At 39.0% G+C, this 16,320-nt stretch overlaps 1 protein-coding gene across 1 annotated transcript in view; it reads right to left on the reverse strand.

Annotated features, from left to right (window-relative positions):
* Ino80 (INO80 complex ATPase subunit) overlaps nt 1-16,320 on the reverse strand; it is a 103,636-nt gene that overhangs the window by 53,003 nt on the left and 34,313 nt on the right. Inside the window, exons 11-21 of the mRNA XM_021179126.2 lie at nt 14,925-14,995; nt 14,578-14,787; nt 13,811-13,891; nt 11,463-11,558; nt 8,515-8,574; nt 7,145-7,287; nt 6,075-6,159; nt 5,109-5,226; nt 2,602-2,687; nt 1,102-1,269; nt 788-921 (exon numbers count right to left, since the gene is read on the reverse strand). Coding sequence (XP_021034785.1) covers nt 788-921; nt 1,102-1,269; nt 2,602-2,687; nt 5,109-5,226; nt 6,075-6,159; nt 7,145-7,287; nt 8,515-8,574; nt 11,463-11,558; nt 13,811-13,891; nt 14,578-14,787; nt 14,925-14,995 — 1,252 coding nt within the window. The remainder of the gene's footprint in view (nt 1-787; nt 922-1,101; nt 1,270-2,601; nt 2,688-5,108; nt 5,227-6,074; nt 6,160-7,144; nt 7,288-8,514; nt 8,575-11,462; nt 11,559-13,810; nt 13,892-14,577; nt 14,788-14,924; nt 14,996-16,320) is intronic.

Consider the following 16,320-nt stretch of genomic DNA (forward strand, 5'->3'; position numbering starts at 1 on the left):
AAAAAAAAAAAAAAAAAGAAAGTTCTTTGCCATATGAGCATGAAAATCATGACAAAAGGAAGAAAGTCAATTCTAACCTAGACAAAAGCACAACTCTGGTCCATTTATCTTCTTCAAATCTGTTAAATGATCTTCAATTTTAGGTTCATTAAGTCATGTTGATGAATATTTTTGTAACAAAGCTTTGAACTTTCAAAGTCCATAGCTCTCAAAAGCTGGCATACAGATATTCACTTAAGAGCACAATAGAAAGTCTGGAATCCAGAATTATCCTAACTTACAGATATACAATGAACCATACACCACTTTATGAATATTAGTTTAGTGACTATTTCAACTTTTTAAATGCAGACACTATCAAGAGAGTAAACTTAACCAAAAAGTAACAGACTCAGTTCTGCAGTGACTGCAACTCTAGGTCACTTTAAGTACACCAAGGCATGTTAGTATTTTAACTGTTGACTTCTGGTGCAAATACATACCTGTACACAGGCAGGTAATAAAAATGGCTAAGGTTCTTAAAGCCATCTAATGGGACCCTTAATAATGCTCCAACTGCCCCCATAAGCACCCGCAATAGCTGTTCACCACTTGTTTAAACATCTCTTTATTGGACATTCACATATTCATCATTAAATTTACCTATCGAACTGGGGATAAAGCTCTGCCGTAGATCATTCACTTAATAAGCACGAGACCTTGAGTTCAATACCTAGCACTACTAAAAAAATCAATGTGCCAAATTGCAAAAGCACACAGCATCACCAGATGTTAACTATTTGCTCACCTATCACGTGAGTGGTTGAAGACCCTGATCTGTCCATGACGATAGATAAACTTCGAAATCTCATATGGCTTTAGAGAAATATGAAATGGAGACCACGTTTCTTGCCGTTCGAATAACTCTGGGTGATTACACACCTAAGAAAAGAAATGGTAAGTCATTACTGTCATTTGTGGACATCATGCTGAAGGTTAAGCTTCCTGAATATTTACCTCCCAATTTTCATCTCTATTGCTCTATCTGGCATCGAGATTAAATAAAGTCCTCTCCATGAAGCAGGTCAATAAAAACATCAAAGCAAATGACCTAAGTCTTACCTTCCTGAATTGCATGACTAAATTCATGAGGCTGCTGGTGGTGTTCTGTGCTTGTTGTGTGGAGCCCATTGAAGACTGCAGTAAGTCCTCAATGGAAATTTTATTCTTTAGTGCCTGATATAAGAGTTTTTGTCGACTGGTCAATTGGCAGTACGTTAGAATCTCAATCTAAAAAAAAAAAGAAAAATTTGAAACTAAACATTTTTATATATGTTTGTAAAAATCTAAAAATTTTTATATGCTTGTATATGTGAAGGAAAAAAAAGGAGGAGGGCGGGCAATGGTGACAAAAGCCTTTAATTCTAGCACTTGGGAGAGGCAGGCGATTACTGAGTTCAAGGTCAGCCTGGTCTACAGAGTGAGTTCCAGGGATAGCCAGGGCTATACAGAGAAACCCTGTCTCAAAAAAACAAAAAACAAACAAACAATAAAACAATATAAACTTAAAACAGAAGACATACAAACCAGATTATGACTAAAGGAACAATACTTACCAGAATTAACTATTTCTATAATCCTATGTTGTGAACAATCACACACTAGATGTTCTCCCTGCATAATATTTTCCACTTCTTTTATTTTTTTTCCCCCTCATCTAAGACAAGTTTTGCCTGTGTAGCTCTGTCTGTTCTGGAACTGGATCTGTAGACCAAGAGAGCCCCTGCTTCTCAAGTACTGAGAGGAACCACAACCATATCTTGCCTATCTTTCCAATTTTAACAGCACCAACAATCACCCTTCACAGCGATTTCCAAATATTGCCACATCCATATTTCAAGTGCCAACTATGAAAGGACTCTTAGTGTACAACAAGCACATCAAGGATAAAGAAAGAGGTTCTTTTTTTTTCTGCAACACACTAAATTGGTTAAAAATATTCATTTGTTCAAAGATAATAATGAGACCCAACTTTAAAAAAGACCAAATCTGCAGGGCATAATTAATCCTGGTACCTGGAGTTATGAAAAAGCAAGAAACCCTCCATGTTCTGGGGCCAACCTCAGCCTGGTCTACACAGTGAGACCTTGTTTCAAAAGAAAATCAAGAGATCTGCATGAAACTATTTGTTTCAGAATACATGAACAGTTATGGATGGCCATGTGTTGATAACTACTTATGCTCTATCATGGGCACGAGTGGAGTTATTACATTATTCTATTTTTGTAATGTTTTAAACTTTCCATTAATAAAAGTATGTACAGGCATGATGGCTCATGCCTATAATCTCAAAGGCAGGAAGACTGTTCAGAGTCACCCTACACACATGAGTTCCAGGCTGGCCCAGCTTACAGTGTTAAGACCCTATAAAATAAAACAAAACCAACCAAAGGAAAAGTAGGCTACTTTGTCTTGGTTAGGTCCCCTATGACTATTCAAGTTCAAAGATCTTCCTAATCAAGCTCATTATCCTTCAACTAAATATGTATCAAGGAAATATCTGTGAAGAACCATAAATTGGTATCTACTAAGGTTCAAACTCATTAAGATTTTATTTCTTACCTTGTCAGACAATTCATTTTCTACATCTTTTTTGATTCTTCTCAGCATAAATGGTTTCAAGATCATGTGTAAACGAGAGAGTTGATCTGAAACAGGAAGTCCACAAATAATTTACCATATACTGACTTAAGACAATCAAAATAAACACCTTCCCCTCTCCGACACCCTGAAAATGCCACTGAGCTCAAGGATTCTCTAAAGAATGAACTTGTTCCAAAGCAAGCATCTCATACAGACTGTTTACATTAGAACACACTTTCAGAGCCTATTTGGGAGACCGTATCAAAATCCACTCAAAGCTAGAAGGAACTTCCAGAGTGTACTATGTAATTTTTATCAACCTGACACAAAGTAGCATTCCCTGAGGATAGAGAACTCCAACTGAGGAATTCTTTCCCATCAAGACTGGACTGTGGGAACATTTTCTTTTCTTTCAAGACAGAGTCTCACTATGTAGCTCTGGCTATCCTAGAACTCACTCTATGGATCAGGTTGGCCTCAAATTCAGAGATCCACGTGCCTCTGCCTCCTAAGTGGTGAGATTAAAAACATACATCACAACACATGGCTCCATTTTCTGAATTACTCATTGATTAAGGAAGCCACAGCCCACTGTGGACAGTGCTACCCCCCTGGGCAAAGAGTCCTGGATAAAACAAGAAGGGGGGTGAAAACCCATGAAAGCAAGCCAGAAAGCAGTGTTTCTCCATGGTCTATGCTTCAGTATCTGGTTCAAGCTTTCTGCTTCTTCTCCTCTTCTGAGATCTACGACGGTCTACACCTGGAACATGCAACCCAAGTAACCTTTCCTCCCCACACTGCTTTTGGTCATGAAGTTTTTCACAGCAACAGAAAGCTAACTAGGACACCATTTCTCCAAAATTATACTTATGAAATTAATTTATTTTACGGTGTATAAGTGTCTTGGCTGCATGCAGGTCTGAGCACCATGTACATAGGTAGTGCTCAATGTGGTCAGGAAGGGGTGTGACAAGTGACAGGAGTTACTGACAAGTGGAAGCTGCCATGTGCATTCTGGAAACTGAACCCAGATCCTTTAAAAGAGCAGCCAGAGATCTTAACCACTGAGTCATCTCTCCAGACCCTACTTAATTTTTCTTACAATTAGTAGATGTCAAATTATGTCTACATAGTAAGCAACACAGCATCCAGAAAGTGGTGGTGCACACATTTAATCCCAGTACTTGAAAAATGGAGGAAAGCAGATCTCTCAGTTGAAGCCAAGGCTAGTCAAAAGAGTGAGTTGCAAGATAGCCAGGACTACATAGAGGAATCTTATCTCAAAAAACCACGAATAAAATAAAATAGCAATGTGGCAAATTCTTAATATTAGGCAAATAGTACAAAAGTATTGATAAACAAGGTTAAAAATGTTTGCAATAGAAACAAATCCTAAGGCTGATGAAATGGTTCAGTAGATGAGTAAGTATGCTTACCAATCAAACCTAGTGACCTCAGTCCAATTTCCCCAGAACCCACACAGGGGTAAAACAAAGAAAAAAGCAACTCCATAATTGCCCTACAGCCTCCACAAACTCACTGCAGTATGCAACTTTCCATCCAATAATTAGAAAAATTAAAAGAAAAAAATTTTAAATCCTAATATAGATGGAAAAATAAAAAATAACCTCTCTAATATTTGACTTTTATTATAAGAAAAACAAAAATGAAAAACATGGTCTGTTATATGATTTCCATATGAATATAATTTTCATGTGATGTTCCATGAGAATGTGGTGGTTTGAATAGGCTTGGACCCTATAGATTCATGTGTTTCAATGCTTGGAGGTGTGGTCTTATTGGAGTATATGTGGTTTTGTAGAAGACACTATGTAGTTGGGCTTTGAGGTCTCCTAAACTCAAGCTATATACTCAGTTAGACAGGTTCCTTCTGCTGCCTAAGGACAAAGATGCAGAACTCTTGGCTCTTCTAGCACCATGTCTGACTGCATGCTGCCACACTTCCTGCCATGATGAAAATAAACTAAACTTCTGAAATGGTAAGCCAGCCCCAATTAAATGTTTTCCTTTATAAGAGATGCCTTGGTCATGGTGTCTGTTCACAGCAATGGAAACCCTACCTAAGACAGAATGCCTACAAACCAAAATGTAGTATTTTATTAAGCTTATACATCTTGCTTAGATTGTCTAGAGTAGTGTTCTACTCTTTTTACCTCAGAGCATTTAGCTACTTTATTAACATTATATTAACTACTTTATAACAGTTTTACCCTTAACTCTTGTAGGTATAATGAAAGAGAAATTCTTCACACAGAAAAAAACTGTACATAGTTGCCCATACTAATAGATTGAAAATAAAATTCAGAGCCACCTGTAATCCCAGCACTTGGGAAATTGAACCCGGAAATATCTGTTTGAGGCCACACTACATAGAGAATCACAGGTCATTATAGGCTGCAATGTGAGACCTGGGTTACAGAGTCTTAAACTCTACACAAAAAGAGGAAAGCTACAGCAGTACTTACTCTCATCAATAGCAGATTTGTTTTCAGCATGACTTTCAATGTCTTTGGAAAACCATTCATTAAATTCTTCATGCGAATCAAATAATGTTGGCATAATGAAATGTAGCAGAGCCCAGAGCTTAAAACAAAGGAAAAATATGAAACAGATATGGTGCCATAAAATGATACTGTATGACTATATATTAAGGTTTGGGGAGTGGGTTAACAAATGAATGCATGTTTATGAGACAGAAAGAATAAATGAATCCAAACACATGCTTGCTCAGTGAACCCTAATACATAACAAAAAATGATGATTTCTCAATTAATTGCTAACTACAAATTTAGAAGTACAAAGCCTGCTCAGCTTTTGTAGTTAATAGTTTTACAGATGGCAGCCCCACAGCTGGTTCCACAACTGAACACAGTGTATAGTAGTGTAATAGCTGCTAATAGCCCTCAGCCAGGGCTAGACAATCACAGCCATGACGCTATCTGGCTGGTCATATGTTTTCATGAATAAAGTTCTATGGGAACATAGCCATAGCCATTCATTTATACGCTACTTATGACTGCTCCCATACTGCATAAGCAAAAACAAGCAGTTGTTAACAGTGAAATGTACTATCTATGAAATGTAAAATACTATTTCCTCTTTTACAGAAAGTTTTCTGACCCCTATTATGATGAATTCTAAAACAAAAAAATTGAGGCCCTCGATGTTAGAGATTTACCAATTCTAGAGTAAAAAGTTATCTTTATTAGATGGGCAACATTTCCTAATGTGCTCAATATTAAGGAAACAAAAGGAACATTATAATTAATAAATAGTAAGAAAATAAGAATTTCTTACTATTTAGAATTTCTTAGGAAGCTACAATCTAATTCTTGTACAGTGGTAAATATAATTTGTACAGAATGACAGGAGTCCAGTGTAGGTATAGGTGTCTTACAAAGATATACACCATTACCTTGACTAGTGCCTACCTCTGCCATGGTATTCTGAATGGGGGTTCCAGTTAACAAAAGTCGATTCCGACACTGGAATTGTAAGAGAATCTTCCAACGAACACTGTTCAAGAAAATGAGTTACAAATTATAAGTTGGCAATATGTCTTTCTGTAATTATACTAAGACCCAAATTCTAAAATTGCTTTCCAAATAATTCTTAAGAATCATATACTGGGGCTGGAGAGTGGTTAAAGAGCACTTGACTGGCCTGGCAGTGGTGGCTCACACCTTTAATCCCAACACTTGGGAGGCAGAGGGAGAGGCAGAGGCAGAGGCAGATGGGTTTCAAAGTTTGAGACCAGCCTGGTCTACAGAGTAAGTTCCAGGATAGCCAAGGCTACACAGAGAAACCCTGTCTCAACCCCCCCACCCCTCACCCCTACTCCAAGAGCACTTGACTGCTCTTCCAGAGGTCCCGAGTTCATTTTCCACCAACCACATGGTAGCTCATCTGTAATATGATCTGGTGCCCTCTTCTGGTGTGTCTGAAGAGAACTACAATGTACTCACATACATAAAATAAATAAACCTTAAAAAAAAAAATCATATACTGTTTCATGCACACAATCAAAAATACACTTTAACAGAAGTGAAGATAAAAACCCCAGCAGAACTGTGAGAATCATCAATACCAATGGTATTATGGCTTAGGGGAAAAAAAAACTGGCCTTACAGTTTCCTACTGTTCTTACTTTTAAAAAGGAAAAGGAAAGAGAAGAAGAAAGAGTAGGAAGAGGAGGAAGAAGGAAGAGGAAGAGGAGGAGGAGGAAGAAGAGGAGGAGGAAGAAGAAGAGGAGGAGGAAGAAGAGGAGGAAACAACAGCAACAACAACAAAAGTTATAACCATTAACTGAGGAGATTAATATTGAGGAAAAATCAATATATTCTAAGCATGATATTTGAATTTCAAAGAAAAGTATAAATAAGAATTTCTCCATTCTGGTCAGGCAAGTAGCCTATGCTATGTGACATTCTGAAATTTCTGGCCTTTGCGGATTCTATGGATAGACTTCCACCACGAGGCTAGTTTCTATTACACATGTTACCTGGAACTGCTCTTCAGTGCCTGAGCTTCATCCAGTACCATGTATTGCCACTTGACCCGCTGGAAGTACTTGACATCCTGAACCACCAGCTGGTAGCTAGTGATGACCACATGGAAGGGGGCATCCTGAGTATATAAGGTCTTCTACAAACGTAATAAGAAAAATATGGAAAAGCATTATGTCACATTTTATAAGAAATGTTTTGTGATGTCCATGTATGTGTAAATATGAGTAAGCGTGTGTGTGTGTGGCGGTAAAAAGGGCAATTTTCCAGAGTTGGTTCTCTCCTTCCACTCCTGGTTCTAGGGATTAAATGCACATTAATTACCAAGCTTGCTCAGCACCCACTGAGCCATCTCTCCAGTAGATAATGGAATTGTGGTGCACATCTTCAGTCCCAGCACTGGGGAGGAAAAGGCAGGAGGATCTCTGGGTTTGCGGTCAGCCTGGTATACAGAGTGAGATCTTGTCTTTAAAGAGATAATGAAGTATGAACACTCCTTTAAAAGAAAGATGAAGAATAGATGTTCTTCCATCTATGTGACCGAAAGATGTGTGGTAAGGTACAACACAAATGTCCAATGTTTTTAAAGCATTTTCTATCAACTCATCTACAGTTCATGAAGGAAAGAAGGTGTGATCGAAGAGACATCTCAGTGGTTAGACCACTTGGAGTTTGTATGGTGGCTTGTAACTCTAGTTCAAGAGGATCTGATGCCCTCCCCTCTAGCCTCTTAAGAATCCTACATATGGGCTGGAGAGATGGCTCAGCAGTTGAGAGCACTGACTGTTCTTCCAAAGGTTCTGAGTTCAAATCCCAGCAACCACATGGTGGCTCACAACCACCCATAATGAGATGTGATGCACTCTTCTGGTGTGTCTGAAGACAGCTACAGTGTACTTACATATAATAAAAAATAAATCTTAAAAAAAAACCAAAAAAGAATCCTACATATATTTGTTGTACAAATACAATTTTTTTTTTTTTTTGGTTTTTCGAGACAGGGTTTCTCTGTGTAGCCCTGGCTGTCCTGGAACTCACTCTGTAGACCAGGCTGGCCTCGAACTCAGAAATCCGCCTGCCTCTGCCTCCCGAGTGCTGGGATTAAAGGCGTGCGCCACCACGCCCGGCTACAATTTTTTTTAAAAGTAAATCTTGAAGAAAAAAAGTCTCTTTTTAAAGTCCAAATGATTGCCTGTAGAAGAAAACCATTTTATTCAAATAATAAAAACATATTTGACCCATATTGGGAAACGTATTATAGATTTTGTATACATGAGGACTTACTCAGGCCAAAGAGAATGACAGAGCAGGAGGATAGGAGAGCGAGAGAGCGAGAGCAATTAAGAGAGAGAGAAACTGAAGTTACCTGACTCCAGAATCTCCGGATGACTTTTCTATCATGAGGATTTCCCCAATATGGTAGCACCTGGAAAACAGATCATTACCTTATTTTGTTTTTGAAAATAAACTAAAAGCATTATCAATAATGTTATTCTGAATGACTTAGTAAGAAACTATTAAGAGGCCAGGCAATGGTTGTCCAGACCTTTAATCCCAGCACTCGGGAGGCAGAGGCAGGCGGATTTCTGAGTTCAAGGCCAGCCTGGCCTACAGAGTGAGTTCCAGGACAGCCAGGGCTACACAGAGAAACCCTGTCTCAAACAAACAAACAAAAAACCAAACCAAACCAAACCAAACAGTATTGTCTTAGCCCTTTGCTGGCGAATAGTGTTTAAAAAAAAAAAAAAGATACAGGCATATACCACTCTCTTGAGAAAATAATAGATTTTTATGGTGTATTTTATAATATAAAATAAGTAAAATAGAAAACTCAAGAGGGGACACTTATGATTAGGTCCAGGTTCTATTTTATACCCACTATGCTAGTATTAAAATGAAATTCAATACACAAATATACAAGATGGACACTGACTATGCACATGGACGTTCAGCTCTAAGCACTAATAAAGGAGATATGAAGGGAGAACCTTAAAGCAGTGGCCCTCAGCCTCCCTAATGCTACAACTCTTCAATACAGTTCTTCACGCTGTGGTGACCACAAACATACCTGTATTTTCACTGCTACTTCATTACATATTTTTCTGGTGTTATGAATCATAATGTAAATATCTGATGTGCAGGATATAGGTGTGAACCCTGTGAAAGGACTGGTTGTCACAGACTGACAACTGTTGCCTTAAAGTAATACCATGCTGCCATCTATTGGCCAGTGGAGGAGCAGCACAAACCTTCAGTGGCAGTAAGAACTATTTTTTGACATTGTATTCAACATATATCTAGCCATTATTTGAAAAGAAAAACCAAAATATTATTTTCATTTTTCATATGCCCATAAATGGAATCTCACATTTTTAGAGAACTGAAAATAAGTTGGCCTCACATGTAACAACAATATAGGTATAGGCCAACATGTCCAGCACAAAACCTATTTACCTTGTGTCTACATCATACTCAAGTCGATACAACACACTTCTTGGTTTTTTGAGGCAGGGCTTCATGCTGGCCTGGGACCTACTATATAGCTGAGGATGTCCCCAGCTTCCGGTCCTTCTGCTTCCACCTTCCTTGTGCCAGGAAACAAGCCACCTCCAGTTTTATAAAGTGTTAGGGATTAAATTTGTGGTTTCATTTATAGCAACCAAGCAGTCTATCAATTGAACAAAATCTCTAGCCCAGTCAATCTCATTTTTTTCCTCTCTGAATTAGTTAAATCAATTTTTACATTATATATGTTAGCCATTATAAGCAGGACCAAGACTACCTTTAGAGTATTAAGAAAAATGAATTAATATGAATAGACTAAAATACAATGTAAAATTTGGAAAAATAAACTTTGAAACAAGATAGATATTTCTATCATCTCACCATGACCATCAATTGATATGGAAAATGCCATAATTAACTTAAATTGGACTTTGAATTTCTCACTTACATAGTATAAAGATGTACTGGCTCTCTTATTACTCTCTTTCTAAGAAAGGAATATAAGGCAGCTGGGAATGACTCTCACTTCCAGCACTTGGCAGGTTGAGGCAAGAAGCTCAGGAGTTCAAAGTCATTCCCAGTCACTCGACAAGTTCAAAGCCAGCCCAGGTACACCAGACTATTTATCAACAAAGCAAAACAAACAAACAAACAAACAGCTATACGTCATGTTTCACCTAAAATCCCATCGGTTAGAAACAGAAGCAGGCTGACTACCTATCACGAGTTCAGAGCCAACCTGGACAACATAGTGGATTCTAAGATAGGCTCCTGGAGTACTGGGGGCAGAGTATAATTCTGTCTCTAAAACAGAAGAAAACAAATGAAGCAAATACAGATATAAGGGATAGGTAGTTCACTTTGTACAGTGACAGTCTAGCCTGCATGAAGCTCTGTGATTCCTAAAGCCACATAAACCTTGTGTGGTGGCATATACTTAGTAACACTGGCTACATAACAAGTCTGAGGACAGCATATAACACATAAGACTGTATCAAGGAAAACAAACATATGGAGGCTGGAGAGATGGCTTAGCAGTTCAGAGTACCTACTGCTCTCCTAGAGCACCTGAGTTTGGTCCCCAGCACCTGTATCAGGCAGTTCACAAGCACCTGTAACTCCAGTTCTAGAAGATCCAACTACCCACACAGCACACTGAAAATAAAAAGTAAAGCCGGGCGGTGGTGGTGCACGCCTTTAATCCCAGCAATCAGGAGACAGAGAGAGGGAACCAAAATGAGAAAATGCCTCCATAATATTGGCCTGTATACCAGGTGTGGTAACACAGAACTTTAATCACAGCACTCTGGAGGCAGGGACCAATGGATCTCTAGGAGTTCAAGGCCAGCCTGGTCTATATAGAGTTTCAAGATAGCCAAGGTTGCATATAGAGACCCTGTCTCAAATAAACAAACAAACCAAAACAAAACAAAAAAGCAAAAAAAAAAAAACCAAGAAACAAAACCAAGATTAGCCTCTAAGCAAGTCTTTAAGTGATAGATGTGGGAGGTCCTACCCTGCAGGGGGCGGGGCCACACCTTCATAGATGACTGATGAGAACAAACCAGTAAGCAGCACACTTCTAATAAGGCCTCTGCTTCAATACCTGCCTCCAGGTTCCCGACTTCTTGAGCTCCTGCTCAGAATTCCTTAAAGGATGATGAAATATAAAGCTGTGAACTAAAATGAACCCTTTCTTCTGTGCTGCTTTCGGGTACAGTGTTTGCTACAGCACAGGAGTCTGAGACAATTAGACAGCAGTAAAACAAGGGTCAGAAAGCTTATCTTAAAGAACAAGAGAATCTTTACCTTAAATTTAGGAACGAATCTTGTAAACTCCTGGTGCCAATTATTAAGTGTAGAAGCAGGTGAAATTATTAAGAAAGGTCCCCAAATGTTTTCTCTCTGCAACAGAAAATGAGGTCAGCCAGCTGTAGGAAAACTGAAGTTATTTAATCCTAAATAATCAACCAATGACATGAGAAGTTGAAAAATAGATATTACTGTAACAGAGAAACTGTGCCTATCTCCTGTGTGTCCACACGTATCTTTCAATGAAAGCAATGTTAGTATAACAATGACACACTACGGAGGTAAAGAACTAAGCACTGACACTCAGGACTTGTGGGTCTTAATTTCATTCATAACATGTGCATGACATGGAGCTGGAGAGATGGCTCAGTGGTCAAGAGCACTTGACTGCTCTTCAAGAGGTCCTGAGTTCAATTCCCAGCAATCACATGGTGGCGCACAACCATCTGTAATAGAATCCAATGGCCTCTTCTAGTGTGTCTGATAGCAATGGTGTACTCATATACATAAAATAAATAAATCTTTAAAAAAAAATGTGTGTGTGACATACTAATTCAGTTTTATTTGTTCTACTATGTTATCACAATTTCACTGTTAGTAAAGTAGAAGAATGCTAATATTTTCATAGTATGTCTTACACATTTTCTCATTTAATTTTTATAAAATCTGCCAGGTGGCAGTGGTGGTGGGCACAATAGTCCTTTAATCCCAGCACTCAGGAGGCAGAGGCAGGTGAGTCTCTAAGTTCAGGCCAACCTGTTCTACAGAGTGAGTTTCAGGACAGCTAGAGTTCTACCTGACTAAACCCTGTCTCAAAAAAAAAAAAAAAAAGAGGGGCTGGAGAGATGGCTCAGCGGTTAAAAGCACTGACTGCTCTTCTGAAGGTCTTGAGTTTAAATCCCAGCAACCACATGGTGGCTCACAACCATCCGTAATGAGATCTTACGCCCTCTTCTGGTGTGTCTGAAGTATACTTATATTTAATAATAAATAAATCTTTGGGTGGGATCGAGCGGGCTTGAGCTAGCAGAGGTCCTGAGTTGAATTCCAAGAAATCACATGATGGCTCACAACCATCTGCACAGCTACAGTGTACTCATATACATAAAATAAATAAATAAATCTTTTTTAAAAAGAGAGAGAAGAGGAGAAGGAGGAGGAAGAAGAAGAGGGAGAGAAGGAAGAGGAGGAGGAATAAGAGGAAGAGGAAGAAGAGGAGGAGGAGAAGGGGAGAAAAATTATTACTGTAAGGTATATATTACCTCTGATTTGGAAAAAGTAGACAACTAGGCACCAGAGATTTTAAAGACTCACTTCAAAGAGGATAAGTCGGCTGACTATATGACATGGCTAGAAAAGGCAGTGTTGTGATGGAAATCCACTACCAATTCTTTTTTTTTTTTTTTTTTGGTTTTTCGAGACAGGGTTTCTCTGTATAGCCCTGGAACTCACTTTATAGACCAGGCTGGCCTCAAACTCAGAAATCCGCCCGCATCCGCCTCCCGAGTGCTGGGATTAAAGGCGTACGCCACCACACCCGGCTCCACTATCAATTCTTGCAACCATAAAGTCCTTGACACTATATCAATACTCCTTAAAAGGAAGTAAAAGACAAGAATTCTAGCTATACTTGTTCAAATACTGTTTTGGCCCCATTGAGAACAAAAAAGGTCTGGGGCTGTAGAGATAGCTTCGGTAAAAAGCACTGGCTACTCTTTCAGAGGACCTGAGTTTAATTCCTAGGACCCATGTGGTAGCTAACAACTGTCTATAATTCCAGTTCCAGGGGATCTCACACAAACATATATGCAGCTAAAAACCAATGCAAATAAATAAATTATTATAAAAAAAAAAGTCTTGAGCTGGGCGGTGGTGCCTCACGCCTTTAATCCCAGCACTCCGGAGGCAAAGGCAGGCGGATTTCTGAGTTCCAGGCCAGCCTGGGCTACAAAGTGAGTTCCAGGACAGCCAGGGCTACACAGAGAAACCCTGTCTCGCAAAAACAACAACAAACAAAAGTCTTCAGATGTAGTAACAAATTCTGCTCTTTTCATATACTACCACGAGTAACACTGCTTTTAAGTGGCACACTGTCAAAGGTAATTCAAGTCTTTAATTTCAGTACTTGGGAGAAAAGGCAGGCCGATCTCTGGGTTGGACGCCAGCCATATCTGTACAGTGAGGTCTAGGATAGCCAAGGCTATACAGAGAAACCCTGTTTTGAAGGGGGAAAGGAGAAGTGGGGATGAGAGGGAAGGAGGGGGGAAGGAGAGGGAGGGGAGGGAAGGGGAGTGGAGGGGAGGCCTAAATTCAGGAAAGCAAGATTGACAATTCCATCTACTCACCTCAGCCAGATGGGCCAGGAGGGCAATGCTCTGTACAGTTTTACCAAGACCCATTTCATCAGCAAGAATTCCATTAATACCCTGAGAGACAGAGTAAGAGACATATGACCAACACCTGACTGCACCCATTAGAATTCATTTCACTTAATGCCAAAAGAGCTCACAAAGACAGCAAAGATTGACTGGAGAGATACTCAGTACCAAGATTATTAAATCACTACTGCAATAGTTTCTTTTAGCAACACTACAGATATATGTGTGATTCATGATATATTAGACCAAGACTAAGGTCAGTTCTTCACCTAATGTAGCACATATTAAGCAAACAATGTAGTTTAACAAGACCCTCTAAGACATACTATATACACTGGATACACACAGAATATCCAAGTTAGAAATACTGATACCTTTCTGACTCTAGCATGATAGTGAAGTTTTGAAAATGGAGAAATGGCTTAGTGGTTAAGAGCACCCACTGCTTTTGCAAAGGATTCAAGTTCAGTTTCTATCGCCCACATGGCTCACACCCAGCTCTAACTCTGGTTCTAGGGATCTGATGCCCTCTTTTGATCTCCATGCAGACTGCATGCCTATGGTGTAGTTACATACAATACAGGCAAACATTCTTACAGACATAATAAAAACAAGTAAATCTTTTAAAAAAAATAAATAAAAGCTAAAGGCAAACTCACTTCACAATTACATTAATCAAAAGAAAAACAGATGTTAAAGTAAAAAGAATAGGCTCAACAGAGTTCTAAATTTACCTGTTCATATAAATTTGCTAACCAGTTCATGCCTTTCAGCTGGTAACCTTTCAACTTGCCATTGAAAATAGTGGGTTGCGGAATATCCTCACCGGCCCGGATAGATGGATTTGCTAAGCTATAACTCTCCCCAAACCCAGAGCCAGACTTGTCTGCTGCCCTAAGGGCAGCTGCCCGACTTTCTTTTGCATCTTCATCAAATGACCTTGTCTGGAAAATAAAAATATATAAGAATTTTTAAAATTAACATAAAATTTATTAACATATTTTACACTATGCTAAAAAATGTTTCTAATATCTTACTGAGTTAATGTAACAATTATATTAAAATGTTTTTATTACCATACTAAGCTATATTGCTCACTAATTAAAACTATTTGTTCCAAGTTCTGATACAAGAGTTTGGGTACATAGGAGACTATGTTGACCATAATGAAAGTATATGATCTACTTGAATAAAAACTGTTATTATCAAAGTCAATGCTTTGTAAAATAAACATATCTAGTAAATATTAAAAAGCAAAACAAGCTTTAATACAAAACTTAATTGAAGGAATTGTGTGAAAGTTGAATGTGTGTCTATTCTGTTTGTTTGTTTGATATTTTGAGACAGGGTCTTTCTACATAGCCCTGGCTGCCCTGGCACTCAGTATATAGACCACCAGGCTGGCCTGAAACTTACAGAAATCCTCTACACCCCTCTGCCTCCAAGGTGCTGGGATTAAGGTGCAAACCAGCACAGCTGGCAGTACCTAGTCTTAACCCTAGCAAAGTAGCAGAAGGCTCCTCTGCAGCACACTGAACTGCACTGTCTTCACTCATTTCAGCCCAAATGCAGTTCATTATTAATTTTATTAAAGATCATTAGCTCCTCAAGGGCTAGGTAAAAGCACGGGCTGTTTCACAGTGGACCTGGATTCAGTTCCCAGCACATACATGACAGCTCACAAACAACCTTACTCCAGTTCCAGGGGACCTGGCATTCTCTTTTGATCCCTGTAGGCACCAAGCACACATAAATAAATATATACTTGTAAACAAAACATTCATACACACAAAATAAAAATAAATCTTTTTTTAAAAAAAACCACTAGCTCAGAAATCAGAGGACAAATCAGTGCTTGAGTGAAAGACAGCAGTTACTTAGTTTTCACAAGGCATAGCACTCTTGACAGACTTTTTCATTAAACAACCCATGATTAATCAAGAGGATTCAAAACAACAAAAAACAGTTTGTAGCTCAACTATAAACCTTTCAACATTAGTAATAATAAAAATTCTATACAAGTGAACACTTGTTATTTTGCCATCCCAGGCTATTAGTACTATTTTAAAGCAAAGGCAGGGGGCTAAGGGATGGCTCACTAAATAAAATCACTGGCTGCTCTTCCAGTTCAAGTACCAGTACCCACATGGTGACAAGAACCATCTGTAACTGAAGTAAGGAAAGCCTTCACCCTATATACAGTCTGAGTCTCACAAACACATACATACACACACTTCCACACTGAGTATTCATTCACTTACATACCATCCCAACGCCCCCCCCACCACACCCGTAGGCTCTCACTCGCATACACACACCCCGCACACTAACCAGTGTGTTAAACTGAAAACAATAAACAAAGAATAAAATAAAGTGCCGAGCGTGGTGGCGCACGCCTTTAATCCCAGCACTCGGGAGGCAGAGGCAGGTGGATTTCTGAGTTCGAGGCCAGCCTGGTCTACAGAGTGAGTTCCAGG

The sequence above is a fragment of the Mus caroli genome, chromosome 2 (genome assembly GCF_900094665.2).
Source record: "Mus caroli chromosome 2, CAROLI_EIJ_v1.1, whole genome shotgun sequence".
In the NCBI taxonomy this organism is placed as follows: Eukaryota; Metazoa; Chordata; class Mammalia; order Rodentia; family Muridae; genus Mus; species Mus caroli.